This window comes from Melanerpes formicivorus, unplaced genomic scaffold, assembly GCF_026170545.1.
Source record: "Melanerpes formicivorus ecotype bairdi unplaced genomic scaffold, bMelFor1.0.p_v2 SCAF_16, whole genome shotgun sequence".
NCBI classification, from domain to species: domain Eukaryota; kingdom Metazoa; phylum Chordata; class Aves; order Piciformes; family Picidae; genus Melanerpes; species Melanerpes formicivorus.
Window position 1 is genome coordinate 7,655,491 of NW_027142368.1, and position 25,752 is coordinate 7,681,242.

The following is a 25,752-nucleotide window of genomic DNA, read 5'->3' on the forward strand; positions in this document are numbered from 1 at the left end:
ATTTAAAACAAATATTGCATTATTTTAATTATTTGAACCAGCAGTTAGGACAGTTCTTACAACTATTTGAAACTTCTACTATTAAACTAACATGTTAAAGCACACACATCTTGGCTATTCATTTGATTGCATTGAAACACAACCAGAAAGAAAAATATTACAGTATTACTAACCTAGCAAAAGCACTGGAATAATAGCCTCTGCTTCCAGAAGATCCACCATATGTTTTCTTAATATCTTCCTGAGTTATCTAACAGAAAATCAATTTAATGATTGAGAAACTTGTACTGATTCAGATGCAATTATTCTCACAGGAAAAAAAGACATTACATAATTAAGACAATATGAATTATTTGAATTTTATCGTGAATGTGTTTATTTGCTGACTACAAAAGAATTCAGCCATCTGTTTCAAAGTGATGTGCCCCTTGATTTTCCAGTGAAAGTAAGTAAAATTATTTTTTTTTAAAGTAGAAACTTCTTAGAAAAACAAAACAGGGGTTCTTGATTGCAATAATATTTATGGACACATGTAACTCCTGAAATGGATCTGGACAGGTGTAATTGCACTTCTCTAAGCAAGTATAGAAGGTAAAATTCTAAATTCAATCTGGTCTGCACATGAATAAAGAATACTTTATGAACCATCCCCATTCACCATCACGTGAAATCAGTTAAGCTAACGACCAAGAGACACGTGTATCACAGGACATTAGGATGAGGAAATAAAACAAAGTACAAGTTTGAAATATCTGTGCTTTACCAGTGTAGGTATAGATCTACCAGTGCAGCTTTACACAAAAAAACCTTACTGGTTCATCTATGAGAACGTAACATAACTAAGAATACTATTTTTACCTTGCTAACATGCTGATCATTAAAGCTGTACCACTGGTCATCACTAAAAGATTTGATACAGGCATAATAATGGCCACCAGCAGCACTTCCAGAATGAACCATAACAGAAAAGAGCTCATACAATAAAGAACTCTGAGGAGAGAAAAAAGTAGAATCCGTGTTAAGAAAAGGTGAAAGGTACAAAAGTTTTAAAACAACTACCTAAACCATTCTATGATTCTACTTACACAAACCCCAATGTATTAAATAATTGCATGTTATAAAACAGATCTGTAGAACAGAAACGCTACGTGCTAGACACTGACCAAAATCAGAGCTCTGATATGCTAAGCATTATGCAGGAGTATGTGATAATGGAAGTGAAATTTCCCCTTTCACTGCTGAGAAGAAAGAGAGAAGACCAAAGGTCTTAAGGAAAGAAATCATAAAAAGATTTTTTAAACTGGCTTAATACACCACTACTTGCCTGTTGTACAGCCTCTGAACTGGTGAAAACTCAGCCAGAATAGCAAGGCTAGCAGGAGAAGGGAAGTGATCATGCTACTGTACTTGGCACTGGTGAGGCTGCACTTTGAATACTTTCTGTCCCTCAGGATGTCTGCTATCCTAGACCAACTTGCTGCTTGATTCCTTAATATTAACTCAAGGTGACTAAATGAATATTTAACACTTAGGCCTGTGGCCTTACCTACAGTTTTTTAAGGACAAGAAAGGATGGCACAGACTGATCAGAACTTTCCAATCTTCCACTAAGCTGCAAGACAGTTTTGTAGCCAAAGTTGGTGGGCCTTTGACAGCTGGCCTCAATGTAAAACCACTGCTCACAAGACAAAACAGTCTTCAATTTGAGGGTCTGATGTCAAAGTTACCCGAGAATTCCCATTTTGTCAAGCTAGGAAGACTTTTATTCTCAGATGACCTCTAAATCAAGTTGCATGCTTTCCTTTGATAGAATGTCAACTTTTGAAATTTGAATTAAAGAAAAACACCACCACAAACCAACCTCCTACCCCCACCAAAAAGCAGTCCCAGCCATCACAGTTACATCCCCATTACAGCTTCTTGCTCATCCTAGACCTACTCACTACAGGGGCAGAATGATAAACAGAAAGCCTGGCCATTGTACATAATGTTCAGCAAAACTGAACACACTGGTGTGCTATCAGCACTGTTTTCATCACAAATTCAAAACCAGAGCACCATACAGGCTATTGTGACGAAAATTAAGTTTATTCCAACTAGACCCAGTGTAATTTTTTTTTTCTAAACATACCTTTTCACTGCCAGCTTTAGAAATCCTTTCTGCTGCACTATTGCTTTCAAGGCAGATTCCTTCATCAACGCCATCATCATTAGAAAAATCATTGCTCATCTGATCACTGTGACAACTGCCTTCATTTTCAGCTCCACTATCAGTGCAACTCTCAGTCTGAGGAGACTTCTTAAAAATAAGACATACATACTAATATCATACAACACTTAAAGTTACACAGAACAAGAAGTAATGATGTTTGTGAAATGAAAACTCCAATCTGCAAAACAAGGAAGCTCCTCAAAAATGTAGAGACCTCTGCAACTCACCATCAAGACTGGACTTGTTTCTCTTAGTATCTATCTTCAGTCCACCTCTTAAATCTGGTCTTGTGTGCAACTGAATGGTAATTACCTGGTTTCACACTAAACAAGGTTACCTCTGTCACTAGCCTAATGCATTTACTACTCAATTTGAAGTCCAATATCAGGTAACATATCCTATTGTAACATCATGTTATTCAGAATTGATTTGACTGGAAATATTTTCATCCCCTGTCAAAAAATTTTTTCCATTTCAACTCACTGGACAGAGGCAAGGAAGGTATTGCAGTAAGACTGGTGAGTATTCTATTAGCTTAAAAGCATGATATGTGTTTCATTTAGCATAAGTCACCACTTACCTGATACTCTTTCCTGTGGATTCTTGTGATTTTATGATAGTTTAATTTTGTCCAAAGTTCTATCCTCGCAGATCAATCTTCATTCTCATTTTGCCCCACCCCAGTAACTCTTTGAGAGGTATCAAACACGCTTGTCAATGTAATAAAACCCCACATGGACAAACTTTAAAACTTCAAATTAAAACACTGCCACAGCTGAAGAATTTTAATGCAAATGAATGATCTTAAAAATGGTTTCTTCAACCAACATTTAAACTTTCTTAGTTAAAAAACTTCTGGAATGTTAGAGTTTTCTCCAAAACCAAACACTTTACCTCATCTTCAACATCAATGAAGACACTCATGTCTAACTCTTCAGGAAAGGTCATACGATCATTGAGTTTAATTCTGTGCATAGTGGTATAATCGAAGTCAAATCTCTTCAGCTGTAATGTCAGCAGATATGGAAAATGCAAGAAGCGCAGACCCTAAAGGAAATAAAGACAGGATTACACTACAGTTGTCAGAATTAGTATTGACCAAAAGTAATTTTCACAAATCATTTGGACAGTCTTTACCTTCCTTGCATCACATTTCTTCTTACATCGTTCACAAAAATACTGATTGGGGCCATCAAGTATCTCAGGCTGAATGAAAGCATGCAGTGCTTCTTCCTAATAACAAAAAGATGTTACCTGATTTTTAAAGAATGCTTCCTATGGAGCCATAAGTCAGAAGAATATGCTTACAAGGACACTGTAAACACACAGAAGTTACTTTAACTAAATCTACAACCAGAAGTTGATTGACAAACTTTGATATGGTCAGAGTCAGGAAAATACGAAGAGGAACCAGCCTTTCTACCCAGCCCACAGTTAAATAGTCAACCACAATTACTGCTACCTATATTCCATTCAGTATTTGATGAATCCAAATCCTTGTTTTAATAGTGATACAATATAAAATAGTGTTAACTCCTGTTGTATTGCACATCACATGCAGTCGTGCCTGTTCAGTCTCCTGCTGTGAAAATGGCACTTAAGACAAAAGAAAAGATATATATTTCAAGGGCAAGAAAAAAGTTGCAACTTATGCATAAATAGGAACATGAATGAGTATGAATATGCAAATGATGTGACAAAAGTGATTATGTAATGCTTATGTAAACTCATGTGATGTGCAATTTAACAAGGAAACAGTATAAATTTTAATGTGGAAAAAAGTGATCCTTCAGACTCCCCAAAACTGAATGAAGTACTATGTTAGTCATGTGGTTTCATGGCTTACCACAAATAGCAAGCTGTGCTTTGAAAAACCCAACTAAACTCCTGGGAACTCTTATTTTTGAGCTACATGAATATCCATGTACTTTTCAATAAGGAACATTGCTGCTTCTCAAGCTTACTCACTTCTGTCTCCATTTTTCTCCTACTTAATCTTTACATTAAGGTTCTGCTGATAATTCCTATTCTAATGCAGTTCATTTTGTACTCTGCCAGTTTATGCAGCAAAACCAATGACAGTTTCTATACTGTACAACCTACCACATGATATCCCCATTTTTTTGCAACTCTGGTACCTTCAATTTTGTCATCTAAATGGTAACTATTATGCAGCCTCAGAGCTACTAAGCACTTCCAACATTACCAACATACAAAAGCTTCAAAACACATTAAATGGTGAAGCAATAGATTAGTATGACAGACTATTTAAGCTTGGGGTTTTTTTCTTGGTTTTATCGTCTGTGTATGTATGTTTTTGTTTTCTGTGTGAGTTTTTTTTAATAGTTCACAGAATCAAAAAGCAAAATAGATGCTAAAAAATAGTTCTAGAGATCATCTGACCCTAACTAGTCTGCTGGTATTACAACGTCATTTCCACTGTTTTCTAGTAACATAATTTTAGTATGCCAAACAGTTCCCCATGGCATCCGCTCTTCTCTCAGATGTTCTTCATCTTGCAAAATTTTTGTCTTACAATTAAACATAATATATTTTCAGCTTGTCTAATGCCAGTGAATTTAGGCACCTATACAGAAGATACCAGTACCTACAGAAATCCAGATGTGAACTGGCGCTCCTGTTCGCCTCTTTGAAAGAAGCTGTATTTTTCACGTCTCTGTTTGTAGAGACCTCATGATTCAAAATTATTTAAGCCATGCCCTTGAACAACGCAGACAGTTTCTGAAAACGTGCTTACACTATCTTAAGATAGGTACAGACAAGATCTCAGAGCTGCCCTAATGTGTCTGTAGCTATGTAGTCTTACTACATGAACTTGGGGGATGGAGTGGGCAATCAGAAATATATTTCCAAACAAACCTTAAACATACCAGGGAATTTCAGAATGAGTTCGTACTAGGAAATACAGCAAACAGTGTCACCCTTCCCACTTCCTCCATGTTCCCATGTACACACAGGTAATACATTATATTTATAGACATATGCAACACATCAGGTATCTACATTTTTTTGATACTACACAATGTCGAACAGTGGGATAATACACTTCATGGTATTCTATAGATTCACCTTATTTAAAGCTCACACGTCCATTCTCTCTTATTAGAAAGTAATGGAAAATCACTTACCTCTAACTAGAGTTCTTTGAAGGTAGTATCCTCCTTAGATCCCCTATCTTGGGTTGTGTCGCCTGCTGCAAGTTCCCTCAGGAGCTGACTAGCAAGGTCTCAAAAGTTTTAATTCCCTTCTATAAGCCCTATTAGCGCATGTGTGAAATTTTTGATCTCTCTCATACCCTTTTTACCTGCACCTACTAAATCACCATCATCTATGGATCAATGGAGGATACTACCTTCAGAGAATTCCATTTAGAAACAGGCGATTTTTCCCTTCTCCAAAAGCAAGTATCCTCCATATCTCCCCACTGCTGAAGACTATAAAACTAAAAATTACATCTGCTATAGAAAATACAAATGCAGGGAGGAGAATCAACTGAATATAATCAGAATATGAATTAAAAAAAGCTCAAAAATTGAAGCATCAATAATAAATTGCAACCATGTAACTGTATAACAAAAAAATTTGTAAAAATTTAAAAACCTCTTTTCCTTAATGTAGTAAACCCAGTAAATGCTGATTTACAGGAGAAGTATCAAATACCATTAAAAGTAATTCAATATTTAAGTTCTAATTTTTCAGGCTTTCTGTGGTTTGGTAAGTATACAAAGTCCTTTTTTTTTTCCCCCCACAGCTTTCCAGTATAGACTTCTCTACTAAAGAAAAAAAATCTTCAATTTGACACACACTTACAATGCATTGTTAAATGCAGATTGAAACTTCATGAACTGAACAGTTTTCATTACTTGAAAGCAACTGATCAGAGAACATTGATCAGAAAAATCTCATCACTGAATAATATTTTTGTTCAGAGAAAATTTCTAGAAATGATTTTTTCAAGATTAAAAGAGAAACCAACTATATGAAATATCAATCTGTATCAGTACAGCTTGAATTAGTTATACAGTTAAAAAATTTATCAGTGCAATCTTACAAAGAATTCAAAGGATTTTACTAAGTTGAATCCTTTTTGTGGAATCAAAGTCCTACATCTTTACTAGTTCTCAAGACTGGTATTCAAAGTATTAAGTACTCTGAACCTACAGCACAATTTAACCTAATTCTAGAAACTATTTTCTTAACAAAATTACTGTTAAGAATTATAGGCTATTAGTGCTTAAAAAAGCATTGCCAGTGTAATAAATATAAAAGGGAAAACACTTGCTATATATAAATCATCCTGGTAAGCCAATTACACAAGTGTTTAAAACAATCTTTACTGAAAGACTTGTCTGATTTATTCTTTCTCCCAGCTTCATCCACAGTACAGGTATTTTAAACCACAATAGTGGAGTTTCACAGTTGTAATCACTTCTTTTCAGGGGAGGAGAGAGGCTAGGAAAAAAATCCAAACCAACCAAAACCAAACTTCCACAGATTTACTAAGCAGTATATATGCTTGCCAACATCAGTAATGCTGGAGTAGAAGTGACCAAGAACACTGATGAATGACAGATTGTTTTTTAATTGCAATTCAATTGCTTGTTAAAAGCATATGATATTCGATAAATGAACTTTAAAAAGCACAGCAACAGCATGGCAATTAAACTAAAAATTTTAAATCAACATTCTGTTCTTTCACTAAGATTTTTCAACAATGCTATGAAAATTTAGCAGATGTGCCAATAAAGAGAATAACTCAAATAAAACTTAGTGATCTTACAGAAATATCTTTGTATAAATGTTGAAGATTTTATCAGGAAGAAAATAACTGATTACTGCAGCCCTAAGGCAATAAAGTTGCAATTTCCCTCCCCTTATACATGCACCAGTAGGACTCATTGAAGGGCAAAAGAAAAATTAAGAAAAAAACCAAATAACCCCAAAAACCCCAAACAAACCAAAAAGCCAAAAAAAAAAATCTTCTAGAACTTGCTAGCTGGTTGACTGCACAAAGACGAACACCCCAAGATGGAGTATCTAGGATGATACTTACCATTTAACCAATTATACCACTGTCGCATTATGTATTCTATGTGTGTATGGATGCACTATCAGTCAGCATAATAGTACACACCACGCTAGCAAACGCCTGGCTGGAGCCGTACGGCCGGATGACCAAAGGGATATCCAGGTAGGTGTCGATTCTCCAGCCTTCGTAGCCACATTCTAGACATCTTACATAGTCCTTCAGTTTGCCTTGGTACAGCTGGTTTATAAGATCGGCCTGAAACAGATATTCAATGGAGCTTTAAACAAATGAAACAGAAGGCATTTCCAGTAAGCTGTAAGAGAAATGCCTTTTTAAAATTAAGCCTTAACTGTATAGCTATACATTTAGAATACCATCTCCATTTCTTGATTTCTTGCTTTCCCCTGCTCCACCACCACATGAAACACCTTATCAAATGAGCTTCTAGAACCACATTGTGCAAGCTTCACAGTGTATTTTAAAGTCCTGTCTTAAAAGTGATGACAAAACTAGCAAAACTGAAGTTTCAAAATCAAGTCTGACCTTGCAGACACTGTTAGTAGATTGACAATGCAGGCCTTTCCTGGGTCTCCAGCTCTCGGTGTAGAAAGATAAAGGAAGTAATTGCCAATCTACACACTGAAAACTGTCCTACACATTGGCCTCTTCTCAGAATGCAACATGCATTATGAATATGCTTATAACTGTCTTCTACATTAGGAGAGTGGCCTGGAACCTAAGAGTTCACCATGTAGCTTAATAAATACTGAGAGTGGCAAAGCTATCACAGGAGTTAAATATAGTCTTTATTAGAAGCACAGAAGTGGCTAAGTATCCAGAGATCAGAATATTCCACTTCTAAGCAGCAACACACTCGTGAAAGTCATGTGTTGCAGTAGCTTAACTATTTGCATTAAAGAAGAAAATTGGCAACTATTGCAGGCTTTCAATAACCTGGTATTTAAAATTCAATGGATATTTTTCACAATCATTCTGAAAAATAATAAAAAAAACCCAAAACACCAAACAAAACACACACCAGAACACAACAATGCCACATTGCTGCACTAATGGAAGGAAGTTTTTGTATGTTTACCTGTTCTGTTTGCTTCCATTTCTGTTCCAAAGCATCAAACATGACTCTACAAAGCTCTTGTACATCATGCTGCTGCCATGCTGTTAGAAACAGAAATTAATCTTAATTAAAACAAGAGATGCTATTAGCCTGATACTAACTATGGCCCAAGAATACTTCCTGAAAAGCTACCTAATAATTTAAGTCTGTATCTATTATTTACTACATTATTCTCTATTGGGCCAGTGTTCAAATCCACAAGCAGCTGCCTCTGAAGTCAGAAAAAATAAGCAGCAAGCTTGCTCACAAGGTTTATGCATAAACAAGAACCACATACGTAAGTAAGAATACATAAAACCATACAGGAAGGCTAATCTGCACTGTTATAAGGCAAACTGGTTCAGAATTGTTTCCCACTTTGCATTGATTCACTGAAACGCAGTTTTCAATTCCTTATCTGACAATTACTCCATGGAAAATCAGCACATTATAGAACACAATTACACTATACTGGCATCAAAGAGACAAATAGAGTACTTGATTTTATGGAATTATCCATACTATTTCCTACTTAAGAGGAACACGTGTTACAATCTGTCATTTGTGGTTCAAGACAGATGAAACTTTTCATGTAGTTACTATTTTGGAAGCAATTAACAGCTGCAATGATAACTTAATTACAAAAAAATATAATGATTTTTACTTTAACAGCCTAAAACTCATGGACAATTTCTTTTTTAAAAAAATGACATGACACACCCCACCCCCGCCCCAAAGTATCTGTTTAGGCTATTTTGTATCCATTGAAACAAAATGAATTATAACAAATTTTTCTAGCTATTCTGGTGTTTTTCCCCATCCATAGCAGCTTAGGCTCCTAGCAGGCAGCTGCTGAAGCAAATCACACAAGCTTAAATGCCACATATTACCCTCACTACTATCCCATCCAAAACTCCGTGTAACATCTGTTGTTTCAATTGCTCTTTTTTTGCTGGTCTGCAGTAAAACAAACAGTCTTTGAAGCTGGTAGGGAATACTCGTCACAGGATCCTCTTCAGATTCTTCAAATTCCCATCTATTCACAATACAAAATATTTGACAATTAAAATTGCTTTGAAAAACATTACTCAAAAAAAAGCATTTACATCAGCATCTCTTACATTTCAAGCAGGCTGCCATATTACAGAGGTTAACTAAAGCTGTTTCTAAATAAAGCTCAAATGAAATTGTTTTCCATTTCTGCCACAAATGACAACACTGTTCTTTAAATATACAAATCTAATGCAAACTAAATACTTTGGAAGCTGTACACTGTACAAATACAGACATGAACTGCACCTAGATTCAAACTTAATTTGAAGTTTGATGTTTTCAAGGTGGGGCAAATTCTTTAAAAAGCTTGTCCATGACACAACTAGTAACATCTCACTATTTTATTAAAAATCTGGAACTTTAAAGCAGATGTAATTTATAATGGTATATCCAGCTTGACTTCAGCTATGTGTTTCAGTATTCAAACACTGAAATTTTGACTGGAGAACTTCAAACAGCTCTCCCACCAACATACACCAGTATACATTTAAGAACAAGTTTTAATTATATATACTCACTTATATAATGCATTTCTAAATTCAGGAGTCATGAAGAGCGTTTGTAGAAGGCTGTTCAAATAGCAAGTCATTGCTTGATTTACTAGCCCCACATAACCTAAAAATACAAGAAAAACAAAACAAAAGTAATGCAAAAAATCACTTTCAAGAGTTAAAAACTTGGACAAGAAAACAATCAGGTGATGATGCTTAAGAACTGCATCCACCTGTTGTAATTTATTATTTACACTATAAAAATTGAGGTAATATTTCTACCATTAATTTCTTAGATCAATACAGAGTAATAGGATATGTAACAAAGTAAATTCCCTGAATGACACAAAGCTATTTTAGTAAACATGAATTATTGGTTACTGTTGTGAAATGTTTAAATACTTCACAGGAAAAAAAAAATTAAGAAGCAATTGCATAATAGTTATTTAGTGCCTGATGTCAACTAAAAAAGATTGTAGTTACATGTAAACATTTTTTGTCTGCACTGGTTTCTACTATTGTTTCAGAAGATTTCCTTCAAAATATGCAGTAATAAACAGTTGATAAGTAAGCAGCATATACTGGAGCATGAACAAATTCAGTATGTCTTGCAAGCATTAAAAGAAAAGAACCCTCAGTTCCACACTAGTAATGAAAAGGCAGCTACTCCATATAAAATGAGCATTTTCTATGAAGAGACAGGTGTATTTTATGTATCACACTATACAGATCACCTTTTCACAGTTATTAAATGAAAAAAAGGTACATGGTAGATAAACATCTTGACCATATGTGAATTGGTGTAACATGCATGTCATCTTCATGTCTATTCAACAAGTTCAGTATTAGGAGTTTGTCTCCTGCTGCCCCCTGCAGGGCACCAGTGCCCAGCCAGCCTCCCGGGATCTGCCCTGGCACTTGCCTGCAAGGCAGAGCTGCGCTTCCCTTCCACAGGAGTCTCCACTTGCTGGTGGGGAGCCAGGCAGGGGAGGATGAACCTCTTGGGTGCAGGCAGAGAAACTGCAACCAGGGGCTACAGTAGGAAGACTTCAGTTAAGAAGTGGAGTGCAGAGATTTGGCAACAGCACTTCTGAGTATCAAGTATTCACTAAGCTGTGAGTGAACACACAGCTTGAGGTGAACACTCTTTGTAATACAATCCTGACTACTCAACTAGTGACACAGCAGCAGATTAATACTAAAAACAATGAGATACAGCTCTTCTGTTCCCAAAGTAACAAGAGAACGCTGTAGAAAACATGATGGAAAACGTAGTAACAACATGGGCTTTTACAAAAACTAATTCCAAAAATCTTTAAGTGCTGCTATTTGAAAACATGCTAAAATAATTACAAACTAGCATTGTCTTGACAAGAGAACACTATACCTGTCTCTGACTTGCTCAGGACTGAAGAATACGAATAGCTTTGACTGACATAGTCACTGCTACAGCCAACAGAGCCTTCTCTTGGAAGAGGGCCTATAAATCTGTCTTGTGCACTGTCATCTGTTGCACTTGATGACTCCTGAAAACAGAAATACACCAAATTTTTACTGAAGCACTGACAAGTTCTGTGTCTTTCTCTTGTGGTTATGAAATCCATTTTGCTAAGAGGATCATACAAATTTGCAAATTGCACATACACAGTTGCTTGCATAACATTTAATTCTGCCCTCCAAATTCTCAACTCCTTGAGAATCATTCTTCATGTTAATGGATGCCCTTCAGAATACAGTACGGTCAAATGCAGGACTATAATACATACAAAGGGCAAGCCCACAGTTCAGCACCTCCTATTTCCTGCACTGAAACACAGAATGAGATTTTTTTCAGTTATAAAAATCACTCTCAAATTCTGACTGGATGCACATTTTTTAAAATACTTTTTTTTCACCTTTAGAGGTAATTACGTCCACAGCAAAGACTAAGTAGGGCAGCATTATGTTGACATGAGAGCTGAGTAATAAATCTTAACATATCACTAGACTATCCCTGATTTAAATAGCTGCAACTTAGTTTATCTTTCACTGCATACATTTGACAAATAGTAAATTTAAAATAATTTTGCTATGGCAAACACATGCTTCCAGCAACACCAAAAACTCCTCTTTAAAACACATGATTTCTCTTGTTCTTAAAGGCACAGGTAACAGCAGGTAACTGCTGTTATAAAACTGTCAGTTCCAAGAATTCTGATAGACTGGCCTAATACTGCTTTCAAACACCCAGAGGAAAAGCATTAAACTTGTATTGTTAAGAATCATCTCTAAACGTGTTGAAAATTATGTAATGCTTTGCTTTGAGTAATTTTCTAAGGTTATATAATTAATTAAACATCTGACAAGCAGAAATAAAAAGTGACATCAAATCACTAGTACTGGAGTTGGTCCTACTCAGGAGAAACCTAGAAGTGTAAAATAGTAAAAATAACAGTCTAGAAGTGTACTGCGAAGGTTCCTGAAGCAGCTTATTGTATGAAACTTTACTTAATTTTCTGATCTCACAAGGGCACTATACACAATGCAATAGCTTACGCTCTCTGAAGATTTTACTTACCAGCATTAAATGAGGCTGCTCACCATCTTTGTCTGTCAAATGCAGGAAGTTCTTCTTCCCTGGCTCAAAACCAGCATCCAGGATAGTTTTGTCACTGTTCTGATCTAATGGAGTCTGCTAAAAAATACAAACACAACAACGAAAACAAACCACACTTTAAAAAACACACACCAAGCAAACAACACAGATCTATATGCAATTAATAGTTTCTGTCCAAGTACAATGCTTGGACTTACTTCTGACACACTAAGATGAAATGAATATAAATTATTATCCTATATAAAGATCATTAACAACAAAAAAACTTGGAAACAGTTTAAGAAACAGCATAAATTAATTATTACAGTACAGTTTAATCCTTCGAAGTTTGTCTATTCAGGAGTCAAGACATTGGTCTATAGCTTTCTCGCAGTACATCAAAGCATAGTGTCCTATATCACTTGCCTATGCTTTTATTAAAGAGAAAAAAAAATCACAGAATTATCAACAAACCTAAACATGACCTGAAACAAACTAACATCTACTTTTTAAGTAATCTTACTAAGTTATGTGGGTGTTTCCATGGAAACCACATTAACTAAACCCACCAAGTTCAAGTCATAAAGCAGTATTAATACTTTGTAAAAAATATACATAATACATTCAATTACTTGTAAGAAGCATGGAAAGTCAGCACAATAACATACTTCTGTTGAGAGGAAAACTTTTCTCCAACAAGACCAAAGGAAATGGGAGATTAATTATCATGGGTCTTATTAAAAATATATACTGCATTACACTGTAATTATATTGGTTTCTATTGTTTAATGAATAAGTACATGTAATCTATGAAAAATAGCACACTTTTAAACATGGAGACTTAAATGTTTGCTATGAGAAGGAAATAAAAAGCACTTTTGCCATACCGTATCAATTACATTATCTCCATTCCCCCACATTAAATCAAAAGTTCCATTCACATAGCCCACTTTCAAAGCCACATCTTCAAAGAGTTTTTTAAGTGGCGTGGAAGCTGGCAGGTTTATGGTAACACGTTCATTCACTGTCTTGGAATTTGTAGTATCCTGTATTATACACAACACCCTGGGTTCCTCAGCAGCACGTTCTACCTGGAATGAGAGCAGGCAAAAATTCACGAGTTAAGAGCATTCTGGAGTTAAATAGAGCAAGACAAACAAGACTCCACCAGTAAAATGCAGTACACTTTTACAGCTAAAAGATCCTAAACTTGGAATTAATTTTTGAAGGCAGGCACAAGAAAATGAGAGTCTTCTTGTTTTGTTAAGCAGGTGTAAGAAACAAGCTCCATTTTTATAGAACAGAAAGGAATTAAATATGGGTGATCGCTATAGAGAAACATCTCAAGTTCTACAAGAATTTCATCCAGTAAAGCAGACAGACTGCTTCAAATCAGGAATAGATTTTCAAATCATTATTTCAAGCTCGTATTTTAATTTGACATGATCACAACTCCTGCTGAGGTAGAAATATACCTTTTGTAATTTTTAGGAATGCAATCCAGACAATCTGCAAGCTCCCAAATAACCTTGGAAGCTGGCCATTAAACAAGAAGTTTCATGAGCAAGCCACCACATTTCTTTTACTAAATTGACTGTTACACGAGTGACAGAAAAAAATTCTTCTGTCTGAACAGAACTGCCAAATGGCTGCTAGACAAAGAGATTTTAAACAGCAACTTCAATATATCTGATTCTTCAACAGAAGTGTGATCAGCAGGTCATGGGAGGCAATTCTCCCCTCTACTCTGCTCTCATGAGACCCCTGCCTGGAGTACTGCATCCAGTCCTGGTGCCCCCAGCATAACAGGGACATAGAGCTGCTGGAGAAGGTTCAGAGGAGAGCCATGATGGTGAGCAGAAGGCTGGAGAACATGCCCTATAGAGGCAAGCTGCAAGAGTTGGGGCTGTTCTGCCTGGAGAAAAGGCGGCTCTGGTGAGACATTAAAGCAGCCTTCCAGTACCTGAAAAGGGCCTGCAAGAAAGCTGGGAAGGGACTTTTTACAATGGCTTGTAATGATAGGAAGAGAGGGGACAGCTTTAAGTTTGAGGAGGGTAGATGTTTCTCTAGATAATAGTAAGAAATTCTTTACAATGAGGGTGGTAAGACACTGGAACAATTTGCCCAGGGAGGTCGCAGATGCCCCCTCCCTGGGGGTGTTCAAGGCCAGGGTAAAAGAGACCTTGAGCAACCTGATCTAGTGGAAGGTGTCCCTGCCCATGGCAAGGGGCTGGAACTAGATTATCTTCAAGATCCCTTCCAACCTAGACTATTCTATGAATTTATGAAAAGTAACAATCTTAACTGAAGGTGGCAGGACACTAGTGATAAAATTTTACAGACCCAGGAAAGCCAAGAAAAGGGCATTTTCCCAAAACTTTGCAACAGTGCAAACCCAGCCAAAAATAAGCACAATCAATTAATTCTCTAAATTATTGGGAGTTGTGGAACAGTAAGGAATAAGTGATATTTATATACAGGTCACACAAGAAAGCATCGGGTCAGTTAAAGGAATAATTAGTCCCTAAGCACTCAGCCTTTTCAACTTGTAACACACAAAGTATTAGTAAGGCATGTCAGAGCATCCTAGTCTCAGCTCATGGCTAAAGGGTACATCTAAAATGGCAGACACATGCAGTGCTATCCACTGAAAATCATGATAGAAACATTACATTGGGGTTACATTAAAACTGTCAGCCATGTCAGTTCTCTGTTCTAGAAGAAGATACAAACTTCAGCATGCCTTTTATTTCTACACACCCAGCCTCATAATACAGAGCACCACCACAATGGCATAGTTCCTTAGGAGAGCTTCTTACATCACCAGTGCTCTCACAAAGCAGCTGAAACATTTAAACTGATACCACATCCCATCACTTCACAAAATCTCATCATTAGCTGACTGTCTTCAAGCAACTATAAACTAAATTCTTGACTGCAGCATCTATTGCTATCATTATCAGAAAAAAAAAAAAAAAAAAGAGAGAAGGGCAAATAAAAACACACTCCCAATCCCCCCCCCAGTCTGCACCGTGTTAGTTTAGACAAGTTGAATCACTAAGTTTAGCAGATACAACGTATGGAAGTCTTCATTAGCTGCCTGCTCCAAAATCATTTCCAGCAAATTTGAACCAATTCATCTTCATACATTTAATCTTTAGCAAATAATTTTAGGTTTATGAACAACTTTCCATGAAGACAAATACAAGCATTGCTGAAACGCTAACCAGACATCAAGAAAATATAATTTTGAAGTTGAAGTACTTTTGGCATACTATATCCTCACTTTCATTCATAGCACTCAGACACAGGGGAGTGTACCTGAGTAGGCTAAATTGAAATTTCACCAGCAAATACTTCTCCTGGATTCTCTAATTTAAATTTCCCAGCACAGCTTCATTCTTCAGGTCTCTTTCACTGTATGGTTCTCCATTGGAGACTCAATTCCTTGTTGCCTTACTATGTTTACAAAACCAGTCCCTCCTATTTGCAGAAGATACCCATGAATTTAACTCCTACTCACAGTCTCTCTAATACATTTGATAGTGAATCAGTCGTGACTTAAATTGGAGTTGCTACTGAAAATAATTAGAACATGTGATGGATGGAAATACCATTAAGTAAACAAATTACAGAAGATTACAGAAGATTTGCTGTTTGGGTTGCTGGATGTTTCATGTCAGAAAAATCCTTTCTTCCTTGTCACAGATGTAATTCTGACAGACTGAACAGGTTTAACTTGGGGTTAGTAAACCAAAGGGTATTAAGCCATCATTCATGCTGCTACTGCTTCAAGTCCTTCATAGTAAACAGATAAAGCAAAAATAACCTCAGTCCAACTCTATTAATGGTAAGCATTCACATATGTCTGAGCTATCAGACAAAACTGTATTCATGTTTGTGGCTACTTGACTACTTAAATAGTCTAAAAGGCAGGCATAGGTCTCTGAACTATTTTGACAGGCTGTTATCAGAGTCCACAAAGTAAACACAAAACTTAATTGTAATCATTACATAAGCTTATGTATTATGACAGCTACACAATTCTGTTTTTTTGAAAGGAAAAGCTACACAGGGGTAAACCCCCACATACCAGTGCAAAAGCATAAAAGCACACCCTCAGTTTGAAGCTTCTGCTGTGAAGACTGTTTATTTAATACATAATCTTTGTATTCAAGAACATGCACACAAAATTCAATAGCACATGCTCATGTTAAGAAATGAACAAAAACTACAGCATCATGCTACTACTGTGTGTCTTGGTTATCATTTTATGAATCTATCTACCTGTGAAAATTTCTTCTTCATTTCAGCAAAGATACTTTGTCTGCAATTCCAAAACATATCCTATAGTATATAAAAACAAAATTAACAAGTCACAATCCTTGCAAACAGTTTTACAGTAGAAATTGTTCAAAATCAGCATTCAAAGAACAAATGGAATAGACTCCTAATATTGTAACAAGTAACATCAAGTTCAGTGCACATTAGTTTAACATTTAAATTATAGATAACTAAAAATGAAAAATCATACTAACAAATTCCTTCATCATATTAAAAAAAGCCTTTCAGACATAAGTAAATATTTTATCTCAAATGACTCAAGCAGAAGCATAAGCCTGTAATTCAGTTTATTACTGCATTGATAAGTTATGAGGCTATCCAGGTTCACATGAAATTCTCCATTAATGCCTGATGTACTTCCTGTAGTATTTTTTTTATTCCTATGAACCCATTTTGAAGTAAGCACATGAAGAGATGAAGTTACTGACTTTTCTGGTTCCTAATGTACTAAAGTAGAATTTCTCTAAAAATCTCTTTTGTACCATCAAAAATGCAACAAATATTACCTGTACAAAACTGTTCTCTGACTAAGGACAAACACCAAATTCACTGCTTTGTGTATCTGAGGCACTGCACTTTGCATTTTTTCCAGAAAGGAAAAACAGGAAGAGAGACTGAAAGATGCTAATTACATCATTGGTCTTTTCCAAGTTTATTTAACTGCACCTTAGGTCAAGATCATCAAAACACAAAATACTGACATCATCTTTAGTGATGTGCTCTCTTTGCCTCACCAAAGTACCTATAAAACCAGCCCAAACCAGCCCACTGCATTTAATAGCAGGACGACACAGAAGGCCAATTTCTTCACATACAGAAACAAATTCTAGTTTTGAATTCTAATAATCCAAGATTAGCAGCTATATCTATCAAGTGTTTTCTTTACATACCAGTTTGTAATTTCAGATATAACAGAGTATTTAAACATATTAATAAAAAAAACCAACCAAACAACCCCCAAACACGAAAACCACCAACAAAACAAAGCAAACAACCTGAAAAAATTCCCCCCCAAACAAACACACCTGGAAAACAAACACCACCATATTTTCAATGTTTTTTTAATTACTGGTGTTACCTGCTCTCACAGCTGGAAGTTACACGTTTGATGAAGTGACTTAAAAGTTAATATTGTCCCAGAAGTGTGATTTTTGAAGCTGTTGATTTATACTATTATGATAGTCAAGTGTATTGCCCAGTGCTGAAAACCAAAGTCTTCTATTTTTCCTCCTAATTGGTGTCCCCAAAGAGCCCTTACTTTAGCCTGAATTCCTTCCCTCTGGAGACAGGCACAAGTCCATTATACACAGGGATGTGTAATTTCCTAGTGTGCTATTTCACTTCCTGTGTGTGGTAGAGAGTAGAAGGGGAAGATAGATCCAGCTCAGCATCACCTGAACTGGACTCTAATATCTATGGGTTTCTTCTTTTGAAAGAAGGCTCTTATGTTCTCAGCTCTTGAATTCTCAGTAAAGGACTATCAGGAGATTTTTCCAGTATTATTTCACACTCAAATTCTAACTGACAAAAGTTGGTTTTCAACATGCCACGTAACACAAATCAAATTTACAAATTATACTGTTTATGTTCGGGTGCTTTAGAAATAACAGCCTTCTACTGCTCTGACAAGACAAATCACATCACTCAGATGTGTCCATCTTTCAGATGCAGCATTTCCTACTTTTCAGTTAAAGCATTCAAACTAACATATACATAGTATTCAAGGAATATATACAGAAATATCCTACTGCCTTTTCCTCAGAAGAAATAAAAGAACCTATTCAGGTAGCAAGCACATCTACTCCATAATTGTGGTAAGTCCTCCAAACTAGATGTTGCTCCTTTGCCATACCACAACACTACCAGTAACTTAGTAAAAAGAATTTGCAGATCCTCAATGACATAAGCATCTAAAAAGGCAAATGCAGACTGCTACATATGACTACAATTTAAGAGATAATCTTATTATTTCACCACAAGAGTTTTCTCAAGCTATAACTATTTGAAATTTTAACTTCTAATGTTAACCATTTCCATTTATTGAAGCACTGACACTTTGATCCCATCACTCCATCTTTTACATTTTTCCATTTCTAGAAAGAAGATGACATTCCCAAGCCTGTATGTAGAAGACCCTGTATTAGACCAGATCTGCCGAAGACTTTATAATACAAACATGCAATCAGCACACAGGTCTAACATGGATGGACATTCAAGAGGGCAAATCTACAGAGGTATTTACCCTGTGTGTACCTTTCTAAATAATATTTCATCCTGAAAGATCTGCATGTGTAAGTTGCAGTGCATAAAGCATATTGTAGCAGTGAAGTAATTCAAGCTGTGATTCTGTATATACTAACAAAGGAAGCATTGTTATTAGTGCCATCTGCAAGACAGACATTAGCTTTGACCATGTAAGTTCTGTATTTGATGAAAATAGAGGCACAAAAAAAAAAAATATAGTTACTAGATCTGTCAAAACAATACTCAAATGCAAAACTGCAGTGGTTATAACACTACATTTAGATGTGATTTGCTGTTTTTCAGCCTCAAATCACTCAGCCCATTAAAACTCTATAGCAGCATTTTACTAACCTTATGAGGACAAACCAATACAAACATTTTTCAAATGACAGAAGGTTATCCCAAATTTTAATTCCTGCTTCAGTTCTTTTATAAAATTATTTTCAGTGACTGAAGCTGAAACCTAAAGCTAAGCTTGAACTTCACATCGATTCTACACAACATTTCCCAATTCAGTATTTCCAACATGCAGAAACACTGACGGCATAAATTAGTAAGTAAAATCACAAGTTTAAGGTCAAGAGTTTAAGTAACAGATGTGTGAAGCTTGACTGCTAGGGAAAGCTAATGGTCTACTGAGACTTAAAATGATCAGCAATAGAAAAATTCCTACATGTCCACACCCTATAAATAATTATCATGAATCTCTGCAACAGAGAGGAAAGACAAAGAGATCAGTAGTAAGTGGAAAGGGCAGACATGATGCTTACATTCACAGTGACTTGGATGATTAAGCCTAAAACAGCAATTCTCAAATTTCATGTAGCTTCAGCAATGTAAGACTATCATGAAATACACACAAGTGACTAATGTCTATCACATTACTGCTGGTCAAACTTAGACATGTATGTTTCAAAGTCTGTGTAACTGATGGGCTGCACATTTCCAGAAATTACAAGTATCAAAGTGACATCTAGTAAGTACAATCACAAAAAAATCTGCATCTGTACTTTACACTTCTGAACTATCACCACACAGAAATGTTCAGATTTAAGTTTGTTGCAACTCTCCCTCTCAATGATGACCACTGCCATAAATATGGCTTGCTTGAGAAACCATAACCATATTTCAGGAATTCCTTCATCTGGTCGGAGAGGTCCAACCCATTCAACACCACACTGGATACATGCTGACAGCACTACAGTCTGCACAAAACATGAAGGCTTCAAGTAAACAGCAAGGGGAGGGGAAAAAGCAAACAAAAAAAACCCAAACCAAAACAAACACTACACACACAGAGGAAGGGGGTGTGTGTGTGAGGGGGGGGTGTTAAAAAAAGTGTGCTAGGGTACCATCTCCACTGGACAAACGCTCTTTATCCTATCAATTTTGAACTATGGATTTCAGAGAATCTTTATAGCCCACAAGCACAAGTGTAACAACACGTTCAGCAACAGAAGGGAAAAGAGAAGTTTTAGTTATGTTCAATATTTGCTTGGAAATTGGCTGGGCATTGGTCTGCCCATAGGACATGGTGACTTACTCTTCCTTACCCCTTCCTCTGTCTCACTGGGTGTGGGAAGTAAGCAAGTGGCTGCAAGCTGCTTAGCTGCCTACTAGGGCTAACACCCAATAGGGTGATTTAAAAAATTATGACTCCAAATTGTTATTATTGTTTTAATTTGACATAACTGAAATGCGGCTTTAGTTTTTGGTGGGTCTAATCCTTATTGCTTGTTAATACCAACCCAACTCTGCTGGATCATGAAGATTTCAAGTAACTTCCCCATTCCAACAGAGCCAGAGAGACCTCAAAGACTGTGCAAGGAAAGGAGTCAATAAAAATGTACAGAATATTTTTCAAATTTGTCAATAGAGTAATTGTATGTGTTTCTTTAAGTCTCTCAGACAAGCTAGCCCAATTATGTTCCCCATTACAAAGCCTGAACTCCTATTTCAACTTTGTGAACCCTCATCTATTCCTTAAACACATTCGTAGCAATATGTCCTTGGTTAGAATGCTTCCCCTCTGCCTCAATCTATCGCATTTAACTATGCTTTCCCCTCAGTATCTGATATACTTTAAAAGAACAAAACTGATGCCTCAATGAGATACCTCATGAAGACTACGGCAATTAGAAGAATAATTATGATATTGTATGAGGCTATGAAGATACCCATCTATTTTGGAAACTAAATATGTAAGACTTAAGATGAATTTACAGCACACTAATAATAATTCACACATACACGGCAGCCTAAAAACTTTAAAAACAACGTTTCAGTTATACAAGCAGTTACAGTCTGAATAGCTGCCAGAAGAAGCAGTTTTGCTCCCACCTGCTTAATTCCACCCCCACACTGTCCCCTTTCTTGTGCTGGTACAAATGGTCACGCAGCTACATATTGAACAGACTTAGATAGCGAATCCTTCTTAAATTTAATCATTTCTCGTTGTTTTTTTTTTCCAGTGAGTTAGCTTCAACCCAAGTCATCCCTTTAGCTTCTCAACAGAATCCTTACTTCTCCTGGAAAAGGTTTGAGTGATACAATGGCACCAGCAAAGGAGAAGGAGGAATACTACTTTAAATGCACGTATTATATATAGAAGCACTTAAATCACTAGATACCAATCTACCTGGACATAACTGCAAATTTTTGTTATCATGAAAGAATGAAATTACACCTTCCATCCTTCACTATGAGTGCCTGTAAATGCTAATAATGCTCACAGGACAAGAGAAACAACTCCCCCTTCTATCTTGAATGGCCTAGAAGAGCAAAAGGCATCACTGGCAGTCCTATTGCTTATGCCCTCACATCACACTTGCTCTGTTTCCCAGTGTGCTGTAGACACAGGATAACCACAGAAGGTGGCTGAGGTCATACTGAGACTAATGGCCCTGGTGAAGAGAACCCTAAGAATGCATTCCTATGGTGGATGACTGAATGCAGAAAGGAGAAGAGGTACAAAAAGGAATTCTGTAGCCAGGCCTCCATGACCTTCTTCCTTTAGGAAAGGGGGGCACACGTTTCAAACATTTTACTCTCTTCTCTACCTCACAATGATTATGGATTCATTTGTGGTTTTCAAAGAACACCTCCTCAGATATGCTTCTCTAGTAATGAAATTTCAATTAATGAAAATTTACAAAAGGGTTTGTCACTTCACTGAAATAGCATTGCACACCAGCTGTTAAGTGTTGCTGCTGCAAAATGCATACAGATACATTATTTTTATAATAGATACACATTTCAAAGTCTAATGCTTTCTAAATATGCCCCAAATAACATTATGCCTCAGAAATAAGGAGTATGTTATGAGGCTAGCATTTACCCTTGAGAGTTTGTTCCTGTTGTAGTGGATTACTGGGTCAGTTGTAAAAGGCATTTATAAAAGAATAGACAGCCAAAAAAATTGGTACGGGGCCAGAGATAACTAAACACATCCAGGGGATTCTGAAGACTATTTGAAAAAGATATGGCAGAGGAGTGTGACTGGGGGCAGCTAAACTAGAGACTTTTCAGTTTTACTTAAGTTATTTTTCTTTAAGTTCTGTATTTTAAAAAATGTTAAATACATCTTACTTAACTCTTGAAGAACAAGTCCTCTTATGCTTATCTCCCAATGCTCTTTTAAGGTGAGTCAAAATGAATTACTTCCTTTAAAAGTCAAACGTAGCAACTGTCAAGAATGTAAGAGTACAGATATTTCCTAATCGTGCCTACAGATCACACAAAGCTCTAACAAAGTTTCCTGTTATATTAAGGAGTATCAATGAATACAGTAGTAGCTGTAACAGATTGAATTTTAAAATCTAAATAGGTTTCTCTTAACCACTGAACATTGAGTATTTCACTTTTACTCTTAAAACTCATAAAGTGATCATATTTTCTTTCATACTATGACCCTGAACTGTTCAATTTCCAAGGAATTTTTTAACCAGTCTAAAATAATAGTGAGAATTAATTGTAAATTATGTTCTATGTATTTGCAAACTATCTGCCAGCCTCTGTACATTTATGACAGTAATTCAGATATAAAACATCTTTATATGGCTGGCTTTAATTGGATCTTCTGTCCACCTTCTTAATCACCGAACTCCTTGCTTGCTTTCTTAATACTGGAAGAAAAAGGGGATGCAAAAACATCACCAAATACTTACTACACTTACCTATTAACCTATAATCACATAATTTGTTTCCTGAGGAGAGTCACAGAAGCAGTGGATGGTGCTTTCACACTTGCCCTCTATTTCTTTGAGTATGGAAACACTGAACTTCGTTGAAGAATATTCCTATACTGCTAATATCCTAAAGGACTTTCTGCTGGATTGAGTTACAAGTGCCATGTTAGCAAAAAAACCAACAAATTATAGAGTCCAAGGAAAAACTAAGAGCTTTCTTTTTTGGACAATTTTGAAACGAAGGCTTACATCTCTACAAAATCACCAACATGCATGCTAAGAAACGGAATTCTCATACAGTTTAGAAAGTAAAAATGTGAACACAGGTATACTTAATTTTTTAATTTTAAACTGTCCAGCTGCTGCTGGGGAAAGATAGAGAGAAGACAAATAGCAAGCTGAGTCAGCAGGGATTTTTTGTGTAGTTCTCTAGTGATACTGCACAGAAGGAAGGTTAACAGTTAAGAATATAATGTTTATGCCCAGGCCTCATGGGTGCTTGCCTGATATCAGTACCACAAAGGCCTCTAGGGAGAGCATGAACTTAGAAGCACAGTGTCTCCACAGAAGGTATAAATACAACATCTATGATAAAGGACCTAGATGATTTTTCTATATTAGCTGAAGAAAATACTTTATCTACAAAAAAAAGCAGGTACTACTTTAAGTTGTTCTATCTGCTATTTTTAAATATTCCCTCAGTTACTTTTACTGATCTCAATGCAACACCTACACAAATCAGTAAGCATAGCCACTTTCCATCCCTTTAGCTCCAGCAGTACTCTGCCAGGCTTCTTAAAAAAAATGTTAACATCTTGTCAGACATTACTTACAGTGAAAACTTCCCTAGTATTACAAGTATCTTTCTCACAATTTCAAAATTAGAGCATTCACCAATTCTATGGAGCTCAGGCATGCTTCCTCATGTTACTTACAAGGCTTTCCTCACATCAATATTGAGAGGATGTACCTGAATTGCAGCACAATAACCTGTTCTATGTTATTCACAGAGCTGCCTATCTAAAAATAATCTGTTATTTTTCAGAAGCACCTAAAGGACCCTTGTGTACACAATCTTGGAGATTAAATTAAGTGATTTTTTTACCAGTTTTACCCTTTAACTTTTTGTAAGTTATTTAATCTGCAAATGCTGTGCAAGACCACTTGCTCAGTGCAAGATGATTCCATGCCAAACACAAATACTACACACTTCACAGTGGCTGAAACTGTGATCAAGTTGATTATTTTAAGAGTTTACTAAGAATTGTAAGGATTTAATGGCATTTCAATTATCACTTCTTTAGTAACTAATGGTATTGTTTTGAGAATACTTTCTTCAAGAAAAATAACAAAATGCTAATAGGCAGCCCACCTGAAGGTTTGGCATATGAATTCTCAAAGGGACAAAGTGTCAAATACCACCTTTAAGTGTTCACAGAAGGAATAAAAACTCCTGTACGTAGCAAAGGGAACTAAACTATGACTGAGAACTCTAGAGGCTGAACTAAGCAGGGAGAGCTCTTTCATTCTATTCTTATGCCTTATTCACAAAACTAAAATACTACCCAAGTATGACTCAGAAAGCATTTGTTTGCAAGGAACAGATCACATGGTGCAATTTTGTGTGGATTTTCTCTTTGTTTCTTAATTTGATTTCCAGAATACCTGCTCAGTCAACGAAGTAGTTACCCCATTTGTCACAACCATCTTTATGCTTTACAACAGAGTGCAGAAGGTAAAGCAGGAAAAAAAAGTGATGAATTACACAAGCTGTAACCACTTACAGAATCTCTTAATACGCAAGAATGAAAGACCAAGGATGTCATCAGCATTGAAAAGAACAGCATCCCCTTAGTAAACAGAACTGCAAGACACCTTAATCAGATTCCTGCTCTTCTAAAGAAGTTAGAGCGATATCTGCCAAGAAACATTTGTTCAGTGCAGAAGATAAAATGGACTCATTAGTGCAGGGATGAAAAGACTCACATTAGCTAGATAAGAGAGAACTCACACTACCTTCTTTGCTTTGTTGGCAGCAAGTACAAAGCATATATATATATTTCTTTTTTCTGACAGGTGTACTTTGGATAGCTCATGCTGGAACATGCTGAGAAAATATCTGCACAGCGTTTATTTAATTAGTAGCACAGCCATTTAAAAAACCTCAGAGCAGAATATACTTTTTATATTCTGACCAAATCTGGACAATATTCACTAACTTCTGATATATCTTGCTCTTCAAGAATACTTCAGGTAAAGTTCACTTACATTGCCAGTAAACAAACATAAACATCTAACTTCCTCATCAACTGTATTGATTAGGATATTCTATTTAAGGCAGATTTCCCCCCCCAAAAAAAAAAGTTTTACATTTACTTTTTTCTCTAAGAAAGAATGAAAATCATAACATTGTTTTCCTTTCCAATAGTACCATTTTCTTCCTTTTTCCATTACTATCTTTCTTATGCTATTCCCTCCCCCT

The 25,752-nt window shown here is 36.1% G+C and overlaps 1 protein-coding gene across 6 annotated transcripts in view; it reads right to left on the reverse strand.

Annotated features, from left to right (window-relative positions):
• Nucleotides 1-25,752, reverse strand: part of USP47 (ubiquitin specific peptidase 47) — a 43,805-nt gene that overhangs the window by 14,707 nt on the left and 3,346 nt on the right. The window contains exons 2-15 of one of the 6 annotated variants that reach the window (XM_068147975.1): nt 16,783-16,842; nt 13,383-13,586; nt 12,478-12,594; nt 11,308-11,446; nt 10,843-10,953; nt 9,948-10,044; nt 9,267-9,412; nt 8,359-8,438; nt 7,368-7,517; nt 3,350-3,445; nt 3,107-3,259; nt 2,132-2,296; nt 859-990; nt 174-250 (exon numbers count right to left, since the gene is read on the reverse strand). In XM_068147975.1, the coding sequence (XP_068004076.1) occupies nt 174-250; nt 859-990; nt 2,132-2,296; nt 3,107-3,259; nt 3,350-3,445; nt 7,368-7,517; nt 8,359-8,438; nt 9,267-9,412; nt 9,948-10,044; nt 10,843-10,953; nt 11,308-11,446; nt 12,478-12,594; nt 13,383-13,586; nt 16,783-16,842 (1,727 nt within the window). Of the gene's footprint in view, nt 1-173; nt 251-858; nt 991-2,131; nt 2,300-3,106; nt 3,260-3,349; nt 3,446-7,367; nt 7,518-8,358; nt 8,439-9,266; nt 9,413-9,947; nt 10,045-10,842; nt 10,954-11,307; nt 11,447-12,477; nt 12,595-13,382; nt 13,587-16,782; nt 16,843-25,752 lie in introns of all 6 variants that reach the window. The other 5 variants (XM_068147974.1, XM_068147973.1, XM_068147978.1 and 2 more) reach the window with 5 other exon arrangements.